This window comes from Pistacia vera, unplaced genomic scaffold (assembly GCF_008641045.1).
Source record: "Pistacia vera cultivar Batoury unplaced genomic scaffold, PisVer_v2 Contig174, whole genome shotgun sequence".
Taxonomy (NCBI): domain Eukaryota; kingdom Viridiplantae; phylum Streptophyta; class Magnoliopsida; order Sapindales; family Anacardiaceae; genus Pistacia; species Pistacia vera.
This window is the reverse complement of record NW_022195833.1, coordinates 592700-617202: the sequence shown is the minus strand read 5'-3', so window position 1 is coordinate 617202 and position 24503 is coordinate 592700. Positions and strand designations below refer to the sequence as shown.

Sequence of the window (24503 nt, the reverse complement as noted above, 5' to 3'; positions counted from 1 at the left end):
ATGCCCATTATCCTGATGATAGCAACAATATTTTTTACTGTTTCTGGCTAAAGGGGGATTTTTCATGGGCTTAGGCTCCCCGAGCAGGTCGGCATTTTCTGACTTATTAAGAATAGCAGAGACTGATGCATTCAGGGGGGTGTACTGACTCTTGTTGCGATCGTGACGAGGAATTGGGGCATAAGATTTCTTGGGCTCATACCGCTACTTCTTTCCTTTTCGCTGGTCGTCATTAGCCCATCTGCGATCAACCTCCTATTCTCCCCCCGACCAGGCGCATTGCCCGAAGGACCGGGGTCGTGGCGGTTGAGCGCCGCCACAGAGTTTTCAATATGGAGGTATTTTTCTGTAAGGCTGTAGAAGCAGGTGAGAGAAACATCGTCCTCAGATTGTAACCCTTTCCACAGGTCTGTCTGCGAGCAAACCCCCGCGATGATGAGGGTCTGAACGGACTCTTCGGGAGTGTAAGCTACTTTGTGAATCTCCTGATGAAACTTGTCAATATAAGATTGGAGGGGCTCATCCCTCTCTTGCCTTATGTTGCTGAGATAGCTTAGAGGCATTGAGAATTTCCTGTTTGCCTGGAAGTGTCTCAGAAATATCGAGCTCATCTGAGGCCACGAGCTGGCTGATCCCGCTAGGAGCGACCTGAGCCATCGCTTGCATGAGAAGTAAGAGTTACTGCCAAGCAACGACATTTTGCCAAGTCAGAGACTTGGTAGAATTCCATCAGGCCGTTGGATTCGTATAGATGATCCTACGGATCAGAAATTCCATCGAATGCTTGCATATCGGGCATTCTGAATCTGGATGAGAGAAGGGCGTCTAACACAACCAGAGAAAAGGGAGACGCCTCTGTGACTTGCCCTTGCTCATTTCACTGAGCCTTTAACTGATCTAGGGCTCGCTGTAGTTCCTTAATCTGAGGCAGCGGAGCCATCTGGGGATCGCTCTCTACAAAGCGGGTTCGACCCTCATGGTTGCGATTAAGGAAATACCATAGGTCAAATTCCTCCTTACCTCGGCCGGCAGTCCCAATCGATTTTGACACACGCTGGCTAAAGTTGTGTGATGGCACTGAATGGTCCAGGGAACCTTCCTGACCTCCGCGGTGGTGCGAACCTACCCGCGGATGGTGCAAACTTCCTGCGCGACGACGATTGAAGTCATCATTCTAGCGATAATAGGAATCTCCCCGCCTTGCACTTTTGTGAGAGTGCTCGTATGACGTGGCGTGGGACAGCTCGGGCTGCGACATGTCACTGAGTCTTTGCACCACGGGTATTCTACCCGGGACGCGGTCGGTGATCGTTGGCCCCTCGGAGCCTCTAGGCTCGCTGTTCGCCACTTGTTTTCCCTTTCTTTGACGTGCTGTTGTGCTCGCGACATGGGCTATTGCCCTTTTCCGTGCTTTCATGCGACCTGCAGGTGTTTTTGGCGGTGGCACCGCCTCATTTGATTCGGGTGGCACGACTAGATCCAACCAGTCAGCCAAAGGCTAGGCCAGTTGGAGAGTATTGTTGAACCTCTCCAAGTAGCTCATGACGGTTGGATCAAGCCGTGAGCTTGAAGGGATATCCCCCATGAGATTTTGCGAGACTGAGGGCACTTCAGGAGAAGTGTCCTCTTGTACCTAGGGGATCTCTTCGTCACCACGATTGGTTCGCTCAGATTCAAATCGGCGAGCCATTTGCTGTAGTAGGACCGATTAGTCAGAGATTCTCCTGATGAAGAATAAGTACTAAATCAGGCCCTCTTTCTAACGCTTCTAACGCTAAACTATTGATGCTTGATTTTGTCACCAACTAATCGCACGTGGGAAATGCTGAGCTGACTCAGAAGACACACGTGTATATGGGGATATTGGGTTGAATAAGAGATGAAGAACAATGTTTAAAGTGGTTCAGATACTTAAATAAGCGAATCCTACGTCCACTGGTATTGTATTAATATATGAGATTAGGTCAAGTTCAGCGAGCTGACTTATAGCTTAGAGAATACAAGTGAATACATGAGAGAGAGAGAGAGAGAGAGAGAGAGAGAGAGAGAGAGAGAGAGAGAGAATATGTATGCTATTTTAGAGAAAAATTAGCTAATCCCATAAACGGGAGAGGAGCCCTCTATTTATAGTGGGATAAATTGAGATAATTATTACTAAATCTGTGAGTGGGTCAGATTCCCATGCAAATCCTTCTTTATGTCCCGTTGCTCACCTGCTCGAGTGATTTCCTCGACTTGTGCAGGGGTTGGATACGTGGACCTTTTCCAGCCTTTCGCCAATCTGGCGCATACCCACTACACTGGCAGGAGCATGCCGCTCACGTCAGCATGCGACGTGGCTGCGTCTAAATGGCTGCAGAACCTACCTAAGCTCTGACCACCCACGCTGACAAGGTTTGGCGTCAGCCCTACTTTTTCAGGCATAACAACTGGTCTTGCTTTTTAAGCTTTCTTAGTTTCTTTCTTGAATTATTTTTGTTGTTATAAATTATGAGCCAGCCTGTATAGTTTATAATGAGTATTGGTTTGGCAGTAAAGATCTGCATTTGGTAGCCCACAAACAAATGATAAAATCATTCTGTGTTTGTGCTTTCCATCATCTGTTGTCTTATACTGAATGTAAGCTCGTAAGTCTTCGCTGTTTTGGAGCCTCTTTAATATTAACAAGTGATACATTTTCAATTTTGGAGGAATAGGATTTGACAAAGTTATATCTAATCAATTTAAATTAAATCAACAGTTTTAGACATATAAAGGGTGAGGATTGAGAAGCGCGAAATTGGTAATAAAGTAGTTTCAAATAACACGAAGCAAAGCCAAATAATATCAACACTTGATGATTAAGTTTTCATATCCGAGTATTGGATTCAGCTCTAGTCCCTCACTTCTCTGTTTCTTTATTTCTTAAATTCAACGGCTAATAAAAATCCACTTCGAAGAATTATCAAGGTACTCCTTCAAATGTTAATCATTTTCCGCTTTTTTCTTGTCTTTATAGTCTTGTTTTCCCTTTGATTGAATAGGAATTACAAAGCGCTGGTGGCTCTATATTATATCCTTGTTGCTTTATAGGTGCTATTTAGCCTTTTGATCAAATGCAATAGCAAACATTATTTCAAATATTAGTCCATTTGAACCACATCTATTACAATATCTACATGCTAATATAATATAATAAAATAAATAACACCTTCGTTATTTTTTATTATATAAGAGTAAATCATTAAACTAATTTTTTATCAATCCATTTCCATATGATCAAATTTTTATTTGTATTTTAAAACTCATTAAAAAAATCACTTACGGGATGTAAGGGAGAAATGAGAGAGTTGCAGAAGTAGAGAGAATTTTGAGTTTAGGAAGAAGAGAAGTGATTGATATATATTTTGGGGTTTTATATGCGTAAGTATTAATCAAGCTTACCAAGTTCTTAGCTCTGTTAGTAGCCTTGTTACTAAATTAGTTCTTAGCGTGACAGTTCAGTGCAGTGCAGTTCAGATTTCGTTTTTGTTTGTGGGGAGTGAAATATGATTTTAATTGGCTTCGTTGGGTTTCAGTCATCTGTAGTTTTGTAGTTTGCTAGAATGGTTTTTGGCTTAATGTTTCTGACTTTATATTCTTTTTGCAGAGGGATTTATTTATTCCAATGGAGCATCTATCATTCACCCACAATCGAACACACCCTTCCACTTCACGAATGCAACCATGAGAAGATATCTTTGAAACCTGGTCTGATGACGATGCCACACCCATAGGCACACCCGGTGATGGTGTTGATGCTTCTACCCTCGTACTGACGAGGAGAAAGTTAATCATTTTCAGAGGAAAAAGAGACTAAAGACATCAGCAGTTTGGAATGAATTTAAAGAGGTAGTTCTACCGGATGTTTCTACAAAGGGAGAGTGTATTCATTGTAAGGCAAAGCTCGCAATAACGGAGACCAAGAGCACAACTTAGTTTGCAAGATATTTGAAATTATGTTTGAAGCGAATAAGTAGTCAGAGGCAAACACAATTGTTTTTTCGGCTAGCCAGTGTAACGGATGAAATCTAAATGCAATATGCACTTGCATTATCAGATGCCAAGTTTGATATGAACAAGATGCGGGAACTAGCTGCTAATTGGGTGCTCATGCACGAGCATCCATTTAAAGTTGTGGAGAATGAGGGTTTTAACATGATGCAAAGATGTGGTATGCCACTATGGGAAAAGATAACGCGTACTGCTTTGAAACAAGACTGTGTGATTGTGTATGAGATACAAAAGAAGAAGTTGGTTAATTTGCTTAAGAGTATTAACAAGATTAGTTTGACAACTGATCTATGGAATTCTTCTAATCAGAAGCTTGAGTACATGGTTCTCACCGGAAATTTTATTGATAATGATTAGAAGTTGCATAAGCGTGTGCTCAATTTTATTCATATACCGGCTCCTCGACCTGGTGTTGAGATTGCTGCTGCTATTTATAAGTGTCTAATTGAATGGGGAATTGAGAACAAGGTATTCAGTATCTCGGTTGACAATGCTTCAAGTAATGACACGGCAATCAAGATTTTGAAGGAGAATTTAGGAAGAAACAAGAAGCTAATGTGTGGTGGGAGGTTGTTTCATGTGCGGTGCGCGGCACACATATTGAATCTCATGGTTCAGGATGAGCTTTCCCAAATTAAGCCCATTATTCAAGACATATGTGACTGTATTTTGTATGTCAAGCAACCAGAGATCAGAGTAATTATGTTTTTAGAGATTGTTCAGATGTTGCCCAAGCAGAAACCCATACTTGATTGCAAAACGAGGTGGAATTCTACTTATGAGATGTTGGTACTTGCAATTCAGTACAGAGATGTGTTTCCAATGTTAGTTCAATTGGATAATAACTTTACTTGTGCCCCAATAGATAAAGATTGGGAAAAACTTGAGAAAGTGTGTGAGATTTTGGAAGCTTTCAACTCGGTAACTAATGTCATATCGGGGAGTGAGTACCCCACTTCTAACTTATTTTTGCAAGAAATTGTTGACATAAAAGAGTTGCTAGATGAAAAGTGTTCTGATGATGATGATTTCATTTGGTTAATGATGGGAAAGATGAAAGAAAAGTTTGACAAGTATTGGGGCGAATGCAATTTTGTAATGGCAATTGCAACTGTATTGGATCCGAGGATGAAAATGAGGCTGTTGCAATTTGCCTACCCATAAATGTATCCTGATGAAGAAGCACAAGACAAAATTGATGAAGTGCAAGCTGCTTTGTATGAGATTTATGAGGAATATGCAATGGAAAGTCAATCTTCCAACAGTGCACCACCTATAGAAATCAGTAAAGTTTAGTGGGACAATGTACAACGCCCGAAACGTACTAGTTCACAATTCTGTCAGTTTGGTAGGACAACTCAAACGGTGCAACATGAGAAATCTGAGTTAGATCAATATCTAGAGGAGAAATGTTTGTTATGGGACGAGGATGATACCTCATTTGATGCGTTACAGTGGTGGAAGGTAAATCAAATGAACTATCGCATTCTATCTACGATGGCTCGTGAAATACTTGTCATTCCAATCACCACGGTTGCTTTGGAGGCAACTTTTAGTGCTGGGAGTCGAGTTATTGATACTTATCGATCATCGTTGTCTCCCATACTGTGCAAGTGCTACTCTGTGGTGGTGATTGGTGTCGCAATTTGTATGGAGTCAAGAAAAGTTACAAAGTAAGTTTCATACTTCCATAGTCCAATTTATTAAAATTATGGCATTATTTGGTCGTTTATTAACATTATTCAAACTAAAACAATTGGTTTTCTTCTTTGTTGTTTAGAAAGAGAAGACAAATGAGGAGTTTCAACTTCCGATCCTATGAAGTTTTGGTGGAATCGTGACAGGTTAGTGACCAGTCTATCTTTTCATTTTGTTCCATTTGTTTCCGTTTATTCAGCAATATTACAGTGATTACTTATCTTCATTTCATACCATTTTGCTATTTGTGAATCTGTTGCTTTGTTTACTATTATATCGAATAGTTTGGAGGTGCATTCTTGTGTTTGCTAAGAGTGGTGTAGATTGTGTTCTGGATTGTGTGTGTGAGAAAGGGATTTGCAAGGGAAGTATTCATCATAATGCAATCATTTAGTACTGGTGGGAATAGCTTGTAAATGATTAAACTGCGCAATCATGTGACAGTATTGCTCACTAAAAGATGAGGGACTTCACCTATTATGTATACACGTGACATTGCACATGGCGTTGTGCTATAAGCATGATGTTTATAATTCATCTGTATTGTCTCCATGTTTTTTCTATGTGTGCAAGTATGCACTAGTTGCCCACCATTGAAATCTTAATTTGCTTTTTATCTATCTAAGTAATTCTTGCTTGTTTGGGAGTACAAAGTGAAACTGATTTTTTCTTATTAAAAGGAATAATAAAAAGTTTAAGAAGAGAGAAGAGATAAGAAAAATTATCATTGTTGTGAGTAAATAAAGGAGTAGTGGAGAACAGAGAGAATTTTAAATATTCATTGGAATGATGTCATCTAAAGTATGCTAATACATTTTGAAAAATAGCAGTTTGGAACTTGGCTATATAGCAATTGAAGCATTAAGCAAGCTTGATTTGTTGGATGGCATGGTTATATATTTTGTGTCAACTTTTCAAGCTTTGTAAGTTAAAGTTCACAACCCTTAATAAATGTTTCATTTGGTATGTATGTAACTCTTCTTAAATCTTAACTTACTGATGGAAATTCCCTAATGTTCATTCTTTCTATCCGTATGTGCAGAAAATGCTCTTGCCTTGCGGCCTGCCCCCAGAAAGAGAAGATGATTGAAACATGCTTTTGAGACTCTCAAAGTGAATGTTTTGGGTTATGTCTATAGCTTCTATTAGTAATATCTCTTTATGTTGGTTTTCATGTGACACTGGGAACACTTGGTAGTGAATTAAATTTGCAAGAAAGATTCCTTATTCTGAAGTATTGATCGGAAATTTAAAATCAACTGAATTTTGCTATAAATTACTACCCATTATTTTAGGTGAAATTTTCTGGTCTGAAGTGTTCAAGTCATATTTTGTTCAGAGGAAAGTGGAGATCCATGAATCTTAGTGTTCCTTATAACTCCGGCAAATACTGATGAGCATTAATATAGAAGTTATGTGCTTTACGGTAAAAGGCGATGATTCATTGCTGATGGATGGTAGTGTATTTCGGGTGTTCATATGAGCTGGATTAGTTTAATAACGTGCCAAATTAAATTGAGCAGAAAGGCAGAATTCAATTGAATATCGATACTGTGCAACATGTTTTTTTTTATTGTTTGGCTCGATTTCAGCTCGGCTCGATTCGTTTAATATATAATCGAGTCAAGCTGAGCCGAGCTCGAGCTTGTGTGCCAGAGCTCATCGAGCTCAAGCCTCCTACTAATGCATCCGAGCCGAGCTCGAGCCAGCCAATACTTGGCTCGTATGCACCCCTAAATTCACACCAGAATTTCAATGAAATAAACAGACTAGCACACTTAGTCAACGAGCAGAAAACTACATGGACTTTTATTTAACTTAAAAACACTACCATACTAAATACTAACTAGTTTAATTAGCTCAACATGTAGTTTGATTAGAGCCAATTAGTCATGGCTTGTCTTTAAGAGCTGACTACTTTGTTCTTGCCTTTCCGTTGCCTTCTACTGCTCTCCTCACCGCATCGGTTTTCTGTCTTTTTGATTCATTGGACGTTGAAACTTCTTCCTCTTCTTCATCCTCTTCAGCTTCTTCGTCACTTTCATAGACGACCTCCTTACTTTGCTTTTTGGAGAGGGTTTTCAGAAATCCTTCAAGTGCCACGTCGGGATCTTCATCCTTCATCAACTCTTCTGCAACTTGTGCAGGAGTTATCTTTACCCTCTTAATGAAGTATTTAATCTCTGGGTAGAGATGGTGTTCATCAGAAATGCCCAAGTAATTAGAGGCTAAGATCTTAAATCCAGCAAAGGTACAGTAAGACATATGAATATGCTTATCCATGCGTCCTGGACGCAGCAAAGCACGGTCAAGCCTCTCCTTGTTGTTGGTAGTGAATATAATGATTCTCTGATCGCCGCAACTAGACCACAAACCATCAACGAAGTTTAGCAATCCTGAGAGTGTCACCTGCGTCACACAAAAATTGATTAAACTAGAGAATAGATAATGAATTAATATATAAATGTGCTACAATTACTACATTATACGTACCCAGGAATTTCGCTGTGGTCTAGACACCGCATCAAAATTCTCTTCCCGGCCAGCGGCTCTCCCTCTCTTTCTTCCCTCGGGCCGCTTCAAGTCATAGGGTGTCAGCTCAGTTAAAAATGATAAAAGAGTAATACTAGCCTTACAAAGAGGTATACAAAGAGTCATACAAAGAGTCAAATCCAGCCCTTGAAAGGAGAGAAAAAGAGAGAGAGAAAAAGGCAATCATGAAATAGACAATCATGAATTTCAAGGGCTAGATTTGATTCTTTACATGACTCTTTGTAAAACTAATATTACTCAATGATAAAACTACTTACCGAGTATACAAATATGTCAATCCCATAAATTAACGGAGGAATAGATCCAACCAAACTACTAAACATATGTTAGGTAATGCCCTGAGAGTAAGTGATTGCCCTGAGAGTAAGTGATAGGTCAGTCCAGTCATCAAAACTCTCAACCCAAAATTTAAGAGTTAATCACCTTTTCCCACCCAAATAATGGCTCAATGATGTTCCCACCCATATACTTTTAAAATATCATTTTACTACCAAAACCGATGGCGAACAGAGACCAAACTCGGTCCAAACTGTTGGAGCTTTTGAAGAGGGGAAGTCAATGACTCTTTTGGTGGTAGAAGGTTGAATTTTGACAGTTATAATTGATCAAAATTTGACTTGGGAGGAGCAATTGCGTAAACCCCAATCGTTCGATTGCCGATGATTGGCGGGATAGGCAGAAGTAAGGTTTGAGGTGTTTTGATAAGTGATGACCGAGGAAGAGAATAGTGGTGGTGTGGGGTCACAACGATGCCGAAATCGGAAAAAAAAAAAAATATAAGTTTTCATGGTAAAATGGTACTTTAAAAGTCTGTGGGTGGAAAAGTGTCATTAAGTCATTATTTGGGTGGGAAAAAGTTGTTTGCTCAAAATTTAACCATTCCATATAAATTGCAGGAGAATGACAATTTCCCACCCAAGGTTAGCCGCAAGTAAATTTTCCCACCCGATATGTTTCAAAAAAATAAATTTCCACCCATCATTAAAATTTAAACGTTAGTTTTAACTAGGGGTGAGCAAGAAAATAGGTTCTACTCGGAACCGACAGGTACTTGAGGTTCCGATTCTAGGTAGGAACCAGAACCGGCCCCAAAAGGTAGGTTTCGGTTCTTTAAAATAGGAACCGAGACTCCCTGGTTCTGATTCTGATTCTAATTCCGATTCCAATTTCAATACTGATCCTGATCCCGATTCCGATTTCGATCCTGTTGGAACCAGGAACCAGAACTGGGAATATGGTATCTTGTTAGGAACCGGTTTAGGAATCGGGGTTGCATTAAGATAGAATACAACATTGGGGGGTTTTAAGTAATTTTACATTTACAAATCAAAATTCCCAGTTTAATTAACATTTGGGGAAAATCAATTTGTGAACAAATAATGAACATATCAATTTGTGATCTGACAATTGACACTATGAACCTGTTAATTTAAACTTGCTTAATTAGTTGAAATTACTCAAAATTAGTATTCAAAAAAATGTGGGTCTAAACAAAGTAAGAGATGATATGATTAATGGAGTCAATGATTAAGCAATTTTAATTTTTACCTCAGTCTAAAAGGAAATCAATTACTGACCAATCATTTTCTTAATTCATATTATGATCTAATTAGTCACTTGATTAATTTTACTGGACTCTAACTGGACCCCCACGTGACACAACAATGACATGAATTCAAAATAAACTAATTAAAACTCAATAACAGATAGATGAATTTATGTGATCGTATAATTAGGTGAGTGTGATAGAAACTGACAACACCAATTTAATTTAATTAATTAAAATTTAGAAAAAATGGTAGTTGGAAAAGCATTTTCCCTTGTATTACTTGCTAAAATCAGATTATTATATATATATATCAATTAATTATAGAATTTTACTTATTTTCCTCATTGTGTCGGTTGTAGAATTAATTAGGATGTCAAACGATTTACACTTCTGATAACACAACGTGTCCAAAATACTATATATTAAAATTGGATGCACGCGAAGACTTAGACTATGTATTAAAATTATTTAAAATAATTAAAAAGAGAAAAGTTAAAGAATTTATTAAAATAAAAAATGTCGTGATTTGTATTTGGGCCATATGAAATAAATAATCAATCATATTTGTATTTTTGTAAAAAATGGGGGTGTATTTATAATTTTTAAAGGTATTTTTGTCATTTTCTAAACTAATAGGAAACATTTGATAATTTTCCCAGGTATTTGGAACCGGAACAGGAACATATTTCACAGGTTTCGGTTTCTGAAAACTGACCAATTCCAATTTCAATTCCTCTAGGGTACTCAGACTCGATCACTCCTAGTTTAACAGCAAAAGGGCATTCTTGTTAGTTTAAACAATACATATTATGAGGCTAATATCATTTGCACCCCTAAATTATAAACATAAAATTACCTTCACCAACTTAATAATTAGTCATTTAAACCCTATCTTCAATTTAATTATTTTTTCTTTACTTTTTAAAAAAATCCATGAAGAATGAAAACTAGCTAAAGTGTAAGTTAGCTAACCGTCGTCGATCGAATCTGGGTTTAGTCTCTGGCGACGAGACTGGCCATTTTGTTGGTATCCAACAATGTAAATGAAGAGTTCCTTGGTGAAGTCATTTCATCGAAAAAAGATGTCGAAGAATATTTCACAAAATAGTCTCCAGCGTATTTTGGAGAATAGCTGTCACCAATGGCTTCCCCATTTGTGTTGTTGGATATATCGTCCAACAATCCACCCATCAACACTGGCTATGTTGCCGACAACCGTGGTCGACGAGTCCACGGTTTATTTTAAATAACTAAGTTTATTTTTTAAATTATTTTTTGCATTTACTAACCCTAAAATTTATATAAACCAAACTAGGGCTGAAAAATATATTTAGTAAAGTTTCAGTGGGAACAGTCATTCAACTTCATTAAAAATTATAAAATCAAATAGTAAAAGATATTATATCTTTTCGTAGTTTTACCATAGTAGATCTTAGTCTCTCACTAACAGGTCTTAATCGATGAGTTGAAAATTGTTTTTTTAAACATATAGGAAGAGAAAACCTACTTACGCGTTACGCGGTGAGAATTTGTCGCTTAGCCTCTAAATTGCTGTACCCATTAATTTACTTTTTTTTTTTTTTTTCCCTATTAATGTACTTGCTACAATATTTACTTACCAGCTGTACAGTTTAACCTAGATAATGGTGCACCTCACCAAACCATATATTATTTTCAGTATAATATAATACTATGAACTCGTTTAAACTTTAAATGACACTTAGGAAAAGTTATATCTGCTTTAGTACTGAACTATTTGCACACTGTATAAAATAACCTGGAAAATGATCATTTATGCCTACCTTCCCCAAAACTAAATGGATTTTCTCATTTGACAATAACTAGGATGGTTGATAGTGGTGGTGGTGTATACAGTATAATTATTTGAAAATCTCTGTTTAAGGTCACTGTAAAACAAAATGCATATGTTTAGAAAGCTAACATTAAGCTAATTATTCGTGAGTCGTGACTGTCTTTTACCCAAAAAAAGAAAGAAACAAAAACTATATCATGGATCAATTCAGTTTACCATAATCGGTTAAATAACTAGGAATACTATGGTATATGAGTACTAACCTTTTCATCAAGCTGTTCATCATCATCTTCATGATATCTCCTCTCAGGCAGGTCCACGCTGCAATCAATATCTTCAATAACAAGAATGGACTTATTCCCGGTAGCCAGCAACAACTGTCTGAGATCATTGTCACTTGTTACATTTGCTAGCTGGAGATCATAGACATCGAACTTGAGATAGTTCGCCATTGCTGCAACTAAGCTTGATTTTCCAGTTCCTGGAGGACCATATAACAAGTAGCCGCGTTTCCATGCCCTCCCTACTCTCTTGTAGAAATCCTTCCTTCTAATAAACCTGTTCAGATCCTCTATAATTTTGTTTTTGAGCTTTGGATCCATGGCCAAAGTCTCAAAAGTAGACGGGTGTTCAAGGTTAACGGATTCCCAGCTGAGACATTGATTTGGTTGCGAGTTGTTAAGGGTGGACATCTTTAAAACCCTGTGATGATCAGCTATGTCCTCCGCTTTCCTGAGAACATATGGCAAGTAAGATCCCATCACCAGGTCCTTGTGTCTCTTCTGGAAGGTGAGCTCAAAAGATCTGCAGTCAAATCTAGGAGGACGTCCCATTGGGTGACTGATCTTGTCTGGAGTTGTAACAACATATTTCCATCTAAGCTCAGCCCCTTCATAATGATCGACGATCGTTTCGTTCTTCTCGAGGTGGACTGATACGTGCTTCTCGTTTACGGCTTTCATAACTTTGATCCTTTGGGTGTTGGAACTGAGCTTCGTGGCCAAGTAAACCTCGGAGGCTTCGAAAATTTCGTTCCATTTGATACCATCCATTTCTTCTATAACTACAGTGATTTCATTTGAACGAAGTTGGAATATATGGCGGAGTTTAGAAATGGCAAATTCTCGAACTTCGTTTGGTAGCAGATCTTTCGCTATTGATCGAAACAATAGCGCTGAGGCTGCAACAGAGGCATAGGTTGAGACCACAGATGAAAAAGAAGGAATTTCATTGAATTGAAACATGTTTTGCAATGGTGTTTGTGAGTTGGGTATGGAGATTGATAGGAAGTGAAGGTATGAATTTATAGGCAAACTTTGAAGAACTGGAAATGGAAGTAATTAAATTTAATTATAAGATAACAAAGGTTAATATATATTGATTACTATATCATAAAGTCCATGTAGAAGGCAACTGGATATAAGCAATCTCTTTTCCTGGCCACAAATGTACAAACACCAATAACACTATAGTTTATTTTACCTTTATTTCTTTTTTTGGAAATGGTTGTACAAACTACAAATGCACTGGTCCAATAACATTAATAATGGATGTATAGTTTTACTAAAGTGGAAATATGACTCAGGCTTTATCTTTAGCTGATTGATGCTTTTTTTTCTATATTACAAGCTTTTGTACTTGAATAATCCCAAATTTAGATTTTCGTTTTTGGTGAAAAAGAATAATCATGTGCTTGGCTCTCTCGTAATCAAACTGGATTTGCTTTTTATGGCCATAAGCTATCAAACCAGTTGCATTTGCATGTCCATTGGATGAGGAATTAGGAATTTATCGATATCTGGTTAAATTATTGAAAAGTTTATTCAAGATGTGTGTCCACCACCACACAATAAAGTACATGCTTTTTCAAAAACAAATATTACACTGAGATTCGAATGGAGGGGACGGACCAGTACACGTTTCGTTCTTTGGTTGCTGAATTCCGGCCATTACACAGTGTTTGCTCAATTCTGGCGTTACACGTTTCGTTCGTTCATTGCTAAAATTAGCACTGATAAAAAAATATGAAGAACGATTTTCAATTTTCCCACCTGGCGAAATGACATTTTTCCACCCTTCATGTTAGTATTTTTTTATTAATATTTGATTAAAAAAATAAAAATATTATTAAATAATTTATTTTTTAATTAATTTATTATAATTTAAAATTTATTTAAATCAAAGTCTTTACTCGATTATTTATGTTTAAGTTTAAAGATATCATTTTTCTTTTGTTTATTTAATTAATTAGGAATATTGATTTTCTATATTAATTAATAAAAATAAAAAATATTATATTATTAAAAACATTATAAATTTAGTAGATTATTGAAATATAGTGATGAGATATTAATGACATTATAAATAAATAAATATTAAGGTCATTTAACTTTAAACAGTTTCATAACATTATTCCTAACTCCTTAGGCGAGGCTAACTACTTTTTTCTTTTTTGACTAATTAAAAAATAATAAAAAATTTATAAAGTCAAATATTTAAGAGTATTTTCATCTTTTCAGTAAAATATTAACGGAAAACGTAACAGAACCTAATAAAGATTGGGAAAGTGTCATTTTGAAGCTTGAAGGGTGGGAAAGTGTAGTTTTGCCAAACCTTGGGTGGGAAAATGTCATTCTCCCTAAAAAATATCCAATCGACCTCGAGAGAGGCCAAGTAAGATGTGTACGTGATCATTGATAACCAGTAAAATCGATAAAATGACGTAAATAAGTAAATAAAAAAAGAGATTTTATAGTGATTCATCAGTAGCAAGACCAAGCTTACATCTACTATTATGTTGTTGCCTAGAGGTATTATAGAATCGAGAGAGACTACAAGGGGAATGGACGCGAACTCTAATGGCCTTCTCTCACTTAACACTCTTCTATATGTATAAGCGCGTTTTCCTCTTAAACTTTACTAACATTGAAATCTTTTGAAACAGTGGTCATGAGCTTTTTTTATACTCGGTTTGTCTGACAGTAATTGAGAGTAGATATTACAGGATTGCTTACACACATAATCTTTTTAATCAAGATATGAGTCAGCAATCTTTATGTTTATGATCGACCAGACCATGTGAATGGTAGCTTCATCCATGCTTATGACAATAATTACCTTATGGGAGAAGATAAAACACTTATGGGTTAACACTTTGATACAACATAAGGATGGTTGTCACAAATCTAACCGCCAGCAAATTAGGCACAACACATCGGCGACTTTGTGATGAAATTATTTCACTTGCCTTTGGCTTCTTCTATGATTCCCATTCTGTAATTATGGCTCAGTTTTTCTTGTTTGATGTGAATAAGTCGTTCTAACTGAAAGTGTTTGTATATTTTTAAACTAAACAAGAAAATCTTTCTTCTGCTAATTTGGAATATGGACCGTGGATGTTGCTTTCAAGAATGAATCGAAAGGCATAAACTTAGATTTGGTTACTAGATCTCCTCCTAGTTCAGCCATAAAGCAGCTATAATAAAAATTAAATTATTTGAATTTTAATCAAATGAGTTAGCTTCTATTTTTTATCTAAATAATAGATTAATAACACTTTTTTATCATAAATTTTTAAAATATTATTTTATTATTTAAATTTATATTTTAATAATAAACAAAAAATAAATTTAGTTAAAGGATTTAAAAAAAAGATGAATAAATCTTTTAGTAATAAAATATTAGATTTTAATAATTAAAATTGATTAAAATTTAATTTAAGAAGAATGATTATATATAAGGGTAATGGAAATAAAATTTAATAGGTTTTAGTAATAATAATGAAATAAAAAATAGACATAAATTTGAGTAATATAATTTTACTTCAAAGATACGGTGGATAAAAAAGGTGTCTTTAAATCTGGGCGGAAAAAAAGTCGTTTATTACTTTGAAATTGATTCCAGTTAACACCTGGAACCGGAGGGGCCTCGTGTTTTCAAGTTAACATAAATGGTATGGGGGCAGTTGATTGACAGGAAGACAAGTAATGAAAGGTGAAGAATAAAACACATGTTAAAAAAGGACGGGCAACGGGAGTAATGATGTCATGTTCAGGTTTTGTCAGAGAGATATGATACGCCTCTGATATCTTTCATTCACGTTTCACCAGAGACATAGGCCTATATCTAAATATAATCTAGTTGAAAAGACCGCTCAACGCAACTTCAATCATTGCATCAACAAAATAATCGACGGTAGTGATAGTTTTGTGAGAGAGAAAGATGAAAGTTTTGGTAATAAAAACGCGTAAACGAATATTCCCACCCAAAGTTTGAAGATATCTTAAGTTATAACCTAGTTTACATTTATTTCAAATTCTCTATCTTTAAAATGACAATGTTATCAAATTTTAGGGTTTAAAAAATATAATTATTATAATACCTTTAACCTTAAATTAATAAATTATGTTTTAACTCTTAAATTAGTATAATTATTTTATCATTTTATTTTTAAATTATGTCACTACACACCCTCATCAGAAACAACCTAATCTGGGTTGTTTTTGACGGCGTCGAACCCTCTGGTCACCTCCATCACCTTTCTCATAGTTTGTCATCCAAAACCTCTCTGGTTCCCGACTTATTAGCCCCTCCAATAGCCGACGCCGTAAGGCTTAGGGTTTCGGTGTTCTTCGTCGGATTCCGATCGATTTCGACTGTGAAAATCCAATTGGACACCACCACTACAACAACCGTCTTCAAATCTATAAAACTCCTATGTCCCCAGCAACCGTTTCGTCGCCATTCGCCGGCCGAGAGTTCGTGTTCATCGACCATTTTTTGGTGAAGTGGTGGACGGCAAACGATGAGCTGTTATGGTTGGGAAGGTTAAGAGGTTTTGTAGGGGAGGATGCGAGGAGTCAAATGGGGGTGGTGGTTGGGGTTGTTGCCTTCAAAACGGTCAAAAACTGGCAAAAACCAGTTGCATGTCGTAGTTGTTGTGGCCGGTGATCGGCAAGTGTTGAGGAGTTGTGAAGGGTATGGTTTTGTAAATGAGAGGATGAGGGTTCAAATGGTGGTGACAATGGTGATTTTGGGTGGAAGAATCGTCGGAAAAATGGTAAAAAACATCGAGGACATCGTTTGCTAACGTGTGGTGAAGGATTGTTAGAGGCAACGATCTGCTAACGTGCGTCACCTACGTAAAATGATCAATTTATCCTTTTACCGTACATCAAACATTTTTTTATTACTTTAAGAGTGGGAATCTGGAATAAATGTAACCTAAGGTACTAACTTTTGTTTTTGTCAAACCTTGGGTGGGAGAATGTCATTTTACTCTAAAAACAACAGAGCAGAACACCATGTGAACCCACTACCCTTGACTCATCCTCTTCTAGTCTGTCCCTCTCTACAAGATCCCATCTTATCCACACCTTATTTCAAGTCCAACGCATTAAACTGTACCAGATTTTTATCTTATGGCTGTCGTCATCTCATGAGAACATTACTTTCTTACCCTTTTTGCCACTAACCTCCAATAACTTAATTACTTTTATGCCCTTATGGTTTTTATTAACCAGCTTCTATCCAATATATTCTCAGTACATATACAATTTTAACACAAATTTAATTTCGCTCTCACTTTTCTTATATTAGATAAAAAAATTATGAAATTTTAATAAATCGCTAATACAAATATTTAATCTTTGAAACATCTTGAAAATGATAAAAGGAATTTTATAATTGAGTAATACTAGTTTTACAAAGACACATACAAAGAGGGCATACAAAGACAATCCTTACCTTTGATTTTCATGATTTTTTTCTCTCTCTTTTTTTTCGTTTTTTCTTTGTTTTTTTCTTCTGGATGATGTCACTTTGTAACCCTCTTTATATGCGTCTTTGTAAAGATAACATTTTTCATTATAATTTAGGCTCATTCAAAAGCCATAGTGTTTTGTCCTAGGGAAAAAGTAGGCCAAACTTGTCTTACTTTGCCGTAACGTCATAGGATTTCAATAAATTAACAACAGGTCCAACACCATTACAAGATCGTCAACAAGTGATCATAATGATGTTGATAGTATCAACCCACTTGCCGCCAATAGGTTCATCGATGACGACCATCATACAATAAATTTATTTATCTGCAATTGAAATAGGTAATTGTTCTCTTGAGTAATGTTATGCTTACTCGCGAACTTACTAACTATTTTACTCATATTTGTTAAAATTATATATGGTACCCGTACTATGCTTATGATACTCATACTATATTTTATATTTACAAAGGTTAGTAAATTCGTGAGTAAACATAACATTATTGTTGTTGTCTTTACCCTTTCATGAATCTTACGAAATTTATTAAAAAAAAAAAATTACTTTCATCTTTTAATCCACCTTCTTTTAAAATATCTTGAAAAAGCATTAGAACCCCTCTATTAGTAATGAAATATTAGGATTTCATCTGGGGTAGGAATATTTCCCTTTTCCTGTTTGGAACTTGTTTTCTTATGTTATTTCGTCAAGTTCTTTACATCTTCTAAGGAAAATTCTCTCTTTCCTTTCGCCTTTCTTTTTCTTAGGAAAATTGTCATTGTTGGATGGTAATACATGCATAATAAGGAGCCGCCAGATGGACCCACTTTCAGAGAACAAAACTTGCAAGAGAAGAAATGAAGCCGCCTTTGCCATGACCATGAGCTCTCCTTGCATGGGGATTGCTTCACCAATAAGAATGAGGCTTGTACATCTTTTTACGTGTCCACTTGCATGAGGATTGCTTATAAAAATGTAGGTCACGTATGCATGTAAATTACTTTACACCCAAGATTATTTTCAGAATACTATAAATAAGGGGTTTTCACCCCGAATGTGATATATGAAAAATCTCCTTAAAAAAAAAAAAAAAAGAGATACTCTTATTCTGTAATCTCAACAATAAAACAATAGTGAACGTAAAAATTGCTTATTGCTTCTTAACCCCTTTAAAAATTTTCTCTTGTTTATTTTTCATTTGTTTTTTCATATTATCCATTTAGCTTATTAATCTCTTTCTATACACACAAATCTTGTTAAATCCATTCATTCCATGGTCTTGTATAGATCTTTGCACAAACTTCCTGAAAGTTTGCGTACCTCTCATTGGTGGAAAAAACCGCATCAACCGTCACCCTTACTCTAGTCTATAGTGATGTTCTTTAAATTCTTAACTTGGTATTAATGACAACATTGTAGGAGATTCCATTCTACCACTCAACCGAAATAATTCACCCATATATAGTATTATTCTTGGAATAAAAAAGACTAACTGAAAATCATAAGAAACCCATATATAGTATTATTCTTCAACACAAAGCCAAACAAAAACCATTATATTATACAAACGAAATCAAAGTCAAAACCATAACAAGACAATCGTGAAGACCGAAAGGCCCTTGAGTGGTTGAATTTAATTGACTTTATACTGTCATACTAATAAAAACTTTTAAGTTCAATACTCTTTTTAAAATTATTGAGTGCGTTACTTCACAATATGTCAGAGCAAAAGGGTAAAAAATTGGGTTTATTAATATTTCACAGTCTAACAGGGGGTGGATTTAAAAGGCGTAAAGCCTTTTAAAAAAAAAAGCAAAAGAGAAAAAAGATTAAAAGTCGGGGTGTTGCGAGAATCGAACTCGCGACCTCTCGCACCCGAAGCGAGAATCATACCACTAGACCAAACACCCATTTCAATGGGGTTTTCCAATTTTTTATAAACATACCTATCATAAAAGAGAAAAAGACCGAATAGCTTACTATCTTTCGTTCGAAAATGATCTCACTAAACTAAGCATTATTTGTGTATGTAAGGGAATATGAATATGATTCTAACCCTTTACTGACATTCTTTAATTTTCTTTCTTGTTTATAAAATTTTCAGACCAAGGAAAGAAGTAGTTGTAAATTTCCCTCAACTAATTAATTACATTGATATAAAGAAACATTATTTGACGGACCTCCACAGCTGCGCGCATAAGGACTAAAGACAAGAAAATCTCCGCCGTACGGTTTGAATTGTTTTTCATAAACTCTCAAAATTCCGTTATTGGCTCTGAATTTCATTTTCAAAATAGCTTCTCTGCTAAAACTAAATATTCTCTCACGCAACGGCTCGTCGTCGGAGAAAGTAACTTTGGGGCCTCCGGCGGGGAATTTTAGCTCGGTCGGTGAGTCAAAAACGGTTTCACGAGAAATGTCTGGAGATTTTGAGATTTTCTTCACTCCTTTGAAAAATTCAGCAAATATATTAAATAAACGCCAGAAAGAAGTGCCGTCAGTAACGGCATGATTAACGTTGCTGCCAATTAAAACATCGTCAGCCAGTTCGATTGCTTGAACGGTGGCAAACGACTTGTTGTGGCCGGCATAACTGAGTGCTCTGTCAAAAGTAAAGAACTCTTTAAAACAACCAAGGACATCGAGCGGGGACAGAAGATTATGAATATTCAAAAAAGTAGCTTTCGCTTCAATGAAGTCGATCCCCACGCGTTACATACGATGCTGACATAATTTTTAGGTGTTTTTGAATTAAAGAATATTATATTATTAGGAATGTTATATTAAAGGAAAGATATATTATCTAGAAAGATTATTAGAAATATTATATTGATGTATTTGGTTGGGAGGAATAAATTTGTGAGTATTTTATGTTTATATGTTTGGTTGAATGGAATAAATTTGTGGGTATGTTATTTAAATTACTAAATTGCCTTCTTTTTTAAATATTATTATTATTTAGATTATTATTACAACCCCTACATTTAAAATTTTAGTTAACCCCTACATTTAAAATTTTAGTTAAAAGACCCCTATAATAAAAGTTTAAAAATCAATGAAGACACCACCACCCACCCAGCCGCTACTGGCAGTCGGCAACTAAACGGCGCACGACCAACTGGATTTGGCTCATCCTGCGTCGACATGGCCATTTCCAGCTAGATATCTGGCCAGAGCGTGAAAAACCTAGCCGAAAATGGTTAGATTTATTTTGGCCATTTTTGGCCAAATCGATGGTCAATAACGGCCACGAATCTGGCCATTTCTGGCTAGATCGATAAATCTAGCCGGAACTGGCCAGAACTAATTTGGTCATTTCCGGCCATAATTAATAATCTGGTCAAAAACAGTCAGATCTGTGGCCGTTGATGGCCATATCAAAAATCTGTAGGGATTCTATTGGAACAAAGTGTGGAATAACAAAATTTTTTGCTTCGATAGAACCCCGTTTCCCAAGATCAAGATCCGATGAGTTACAAGCACAATATATTTCATGCAAGGTTTAGTAATTATACCTTCGCTGGTGGCTCCTTCTCAGAATGATTTTTGTCACTGTTCACTATTAGTGTTCACAGGCATTGGTCACGCATTGTTCACAGTTACTGTTCACAGGCATTGTTCATGTACGGTTCACTAACACTATTTGCGATTACTGTTCACAAACACTTTTCACGTTACTATTCATCAGCACTTCGCTATTGATCCAAGGTAGAATCGAGCACTGTAGTATCCACACAAAAGCAGGATGGGATCACAATTGCTTAAGAGGGTGGCAGAATTGAGAAGAATAAATCTTCTCCTTTTCTTTAGGGTTTGCGGCTAGTGTTTAATTTGGGTGTAGTTTTTAGTTCAACTAAAAACCTATTTAACTATGAAAGTATGTATGTAAACTAAGACCCAAGGCCTCCTTATATAGAGCAATCCTAATAGAATATCAATAGGAGAATAAATCTCCCAATTCCTATTTAGGTGGGATTGCAAATTATATTAGGATTGGGAATATCTTTATATGATATTCCCTAATTAAATATGTATCCTAATTAAATAAATATTCATATTTATTTAATTCCTATATAAATACATATTCCTGATTAAATAAATATTGCTATTTATTTAATCCATATATATTTATATTTAATTAATGAGCTTTTAATATATTTAATTAATTAAATATATTTCTACATATTAACATTAATGTTTTAAATTAATATTAATTTAAATCCAATTTTGCTAAATTAACTTCAATACAAATATTGAAGATTGGCCATGACCTTACAAGGAATTTAATTGCATAGAAAAATTACCCAAATACCCTTTTGTCCAAAGGACAAAAATACCCTTCAATTCGTTTTCACCTCTTAACTGCTTTTAATGTGTGTCACCCGAAGACTCTTTATTTTGATAGTAGTGTCCTAATAACTAATTAAGCATAAACTAATTAGTGTTTCGTACACCAATTAAGATTGGTCTCCAGCAAGGCATCATGATTACCCAACAAATAAAGAATCAGCGAAGTGGCTTACCATTACTATAGTATGGTTACCGTACAATTTAATCAGTTCATCATCTTTTATCTCATCAAAGGTTGAAGTACAAAAATAGTTTCTACTTCAAACTATCCACCTTGATATACTTATATTTGGTTGTCAAATCTACGACTATATAAAATCGGCTTCAAGCATCAATTTGATTCCACTGTGGCCACAGGATTTGCGGTTGTAGTTCCTAACCAAATATCTCCATCAGATAAGATCTCATGTAACCAGGAGTGATGAATCCTTTGTTGATCCACCAAGCCATAGTGTACTTCTCGATGTAACAAATCACCACCGTTCTAGTAATCCCTAAAAGAGACGACGTTAAGCTAGTGTCAAATCACATTGATAATTACACATGACACTCTGGTATATCAAGTCGAAGGATCACATACACTACCATCCGTAAGAGGATATATTTCATAAACACTGGGTTTACCATCTTGAATGGAATCCTTTGATGGGTTAGTCTAGTGGACTTGCATAAGCAAGCACCTATGCATTGCACCAGATTGATACTCAGAACCTTGACATGTGAGATCTGTCATTACCTTTTGATAGGGTCATTCAACGCGATGATAGTCTTATTGTATAATCTGTGCCCTAGGTCAGATTTATACTACGACTACGGATAGTTCTAGAATGGTCATCATATGTGCTCATAGGGTTCTCACAATTAAGATTTATAACACTTAATTCCCTCATCACAGGTTTCAACATTTCTAAGGACATATACTATTTTCTTTATACGTAATAAATAGATGCCATAGTATAGACACTTATAAAGAAGTAGTGCCTTTTATACATTATAAGTAATGTTTACAAGAGACAATTATTGGTTCTAGAGCACATACTCTAACAAAATTTGGTTGGAAATGACTGGAATATATCTAGTCATTTTTGGCCAGATTTTTCACGATCTAGTTGAAAATGGCCATATCGACACATGTCCAGCCATATTCGACCGGCCGTGTGCCGTTTGGTTGCCGATTGCCAGCAGCTGGCGGTGGTGGTTGGCCGGCAGTGGTAGTTTTGATAGTTCCAAAAACTTAATTAATTAGGGGTGAAATTGTAATGGCAAGTTCATGAAAATTAATTTAAAAATAAGGGTATTTTTGTCCTAAATTTTTACTAATAAGGGGTAAAATTATAACAAAAATAAGATTACCAAGTAATCTTAAAATACATAAGAAAATAAAGGTAATCTGATTGCCTCTTATATTACCAACAATAATTACTATTAGTTTTGAATGATTACCAGAATCTTATATTGCTTGACAACTAAACATGATAATCAAGTAATATAAGATGACATTATCTTAATAATCTCCCATTACCCCAACCAAACACACCCTCAGAGTAAAAAAGGAGATAGCCAACCAAAGTAAGGAAGTGAGAGAGTAGAGGTGGGCAAGGCTTGGGCCCTCAAGCTTGGTCCCAAATTGGGACCGATCCTTGAGAGACTAAGCCCAATTTTTGAAAGATCGGTCTTGGGCCCATGAGATTTCTTAGGTCCCGGACTGGTCCTATTTTCTTTTTTTGTAAAATTATATTTTAACCCCTATATTTATTCTCAATTTCATACTAAATAGGGGGTTTTGGATATTTTGCAAGTGGTTAAATGTAAGTGGGGAGGGGGTCTGATCTTAGGCCCGGTTGGGCCTTGGTGGAAGGACTAGTCTGGGCCTAGTCCCTCATCCCTGGGGCCTAGTCCAGTAAGGACCAGGTTTTTTGGCCGGGTCTTTTGGGCCTAGGCCTAATTCCCACCTCTATGGGAGAGAATGGCAGAGAGAGATTTTTTGAGTAAAGAAATGAATTGGTTGATGAGTAAGGAGGATTATTTGAAAGAACACATTTTTATATGTATTGACAAGAGAGCATAGGAAGATCAGAAACATAAAGTCTTAATGTTTTGATTCTTGATTTTTGACCAGGGTATATGGTGCGTTTGGAGACATTACAAGTTGAAGAAGAAGGCATTGTGTTTAGTTTAATTCTTCACTCGAGATGATGAGAAGAAAAGAATGAGTGGAGTTGTGTGTGATTTGAGAAGTGGGTTGGGGTTTATATAGGAGGAGAGGTTGGATTCATGAACTTAAACAGGTGGTAGGTTTTGTAGATAAAGAACTAATTAAATATTAAATTAGAAACAAAAGATGTATGAAAGAGAGGTATTAGAATGGATATAACTTCGTTGTTTTAACTCGTTTTCTTTAAACCACTAATAAAGAAAACTAAATCCTAGCTGCAAATACAGCATACGGCTGCATATCTAAAGGTTTTTTTGCGCGAAAAGTTTGCATGCAGCACCATAGTAATTAACTTATAAAAATCAAAGTTCTTGGCCTCTAACAATGGCTGAGGAAGAATGGAAACACTGTTCTGTGTCCATCCTAGATTATATCCATTCTGATGTTTGGGGGCCAACTAAATATCTATCCTTGGGGGGTTGTAGGTTTTTTTATTAGCATCATAGATGACTATTCAAGGAGAGTGTGGATATATTTCTTGAAAAACAAAGGAGAAGCCTTTAGTAAATTCAGGGAATGGAAAGTAATGATTG

General features: G+C 36.0%; 2 protein-coding genes, 1 non-coding gene and 1 pseudogene across 3 annotated transcripts; 1 reads left to right on the top strand and 3 right to left on the bottom strand.

Annotated features, from left to right (window-relative positions):
• Positions 1-4053: 4053 nt before the first annotated feature.
• LOC116125998 (zinc finger BED domain-containing protein RICESLEEPER 2-like) lies at positions 4054-5196 on the top strand. The gene is made up of 2 exons (XM_031411700.1): positions 4054-4275; positions 4390-5196. The coding sequence occupies exons 1-2, from the start codon at positions 4054-4056 to the stop codon at positions 5194-5196; spliced, it is 1029 nt and encodes a 342-aa protein (XP_031267560.1).
• Positions 5197-7403: 2207 nt separating this feature from the next.
• On the bottom strand, positions 7404-13003 carry LOC116126090 (AAA-ATPase At3g50940-like). Its single transcript, XM_031411801.1, has 3 exons — positions 11909-13003; positions 8224-8307; positions 7404-8139 (listed from the first exon to the last, which is right to left on the bottom strand). Exons 1-3 carry the CDS (start codon positions 12887-12889, stop codon positions 7645-7647), a joined length of 1560 nt encoding a protein of 519 aa, XP_031267661.1. The 5' UTR covers positions 12890-13003; the 3' UTR covers positions 7404-7644.
• Positions 13004-19243: 6240 nt separating this feature from the next.
• On the bottom strand, positions 19244-19315 carry TRNAP-CGG. The gene has a single exon. It is a non-coding gene; the product is annotated as a tRNA-Pro (tRNA).
• Positions 19316-19547: 232 nt separating this feature from the next.
• LOC116125997 lies at positions 19548-23920 on the bottom strand (annotated as a pseudogene).
• Between the last annotated feature and the right edge of the window lie 583 nt (positions 23921-24503).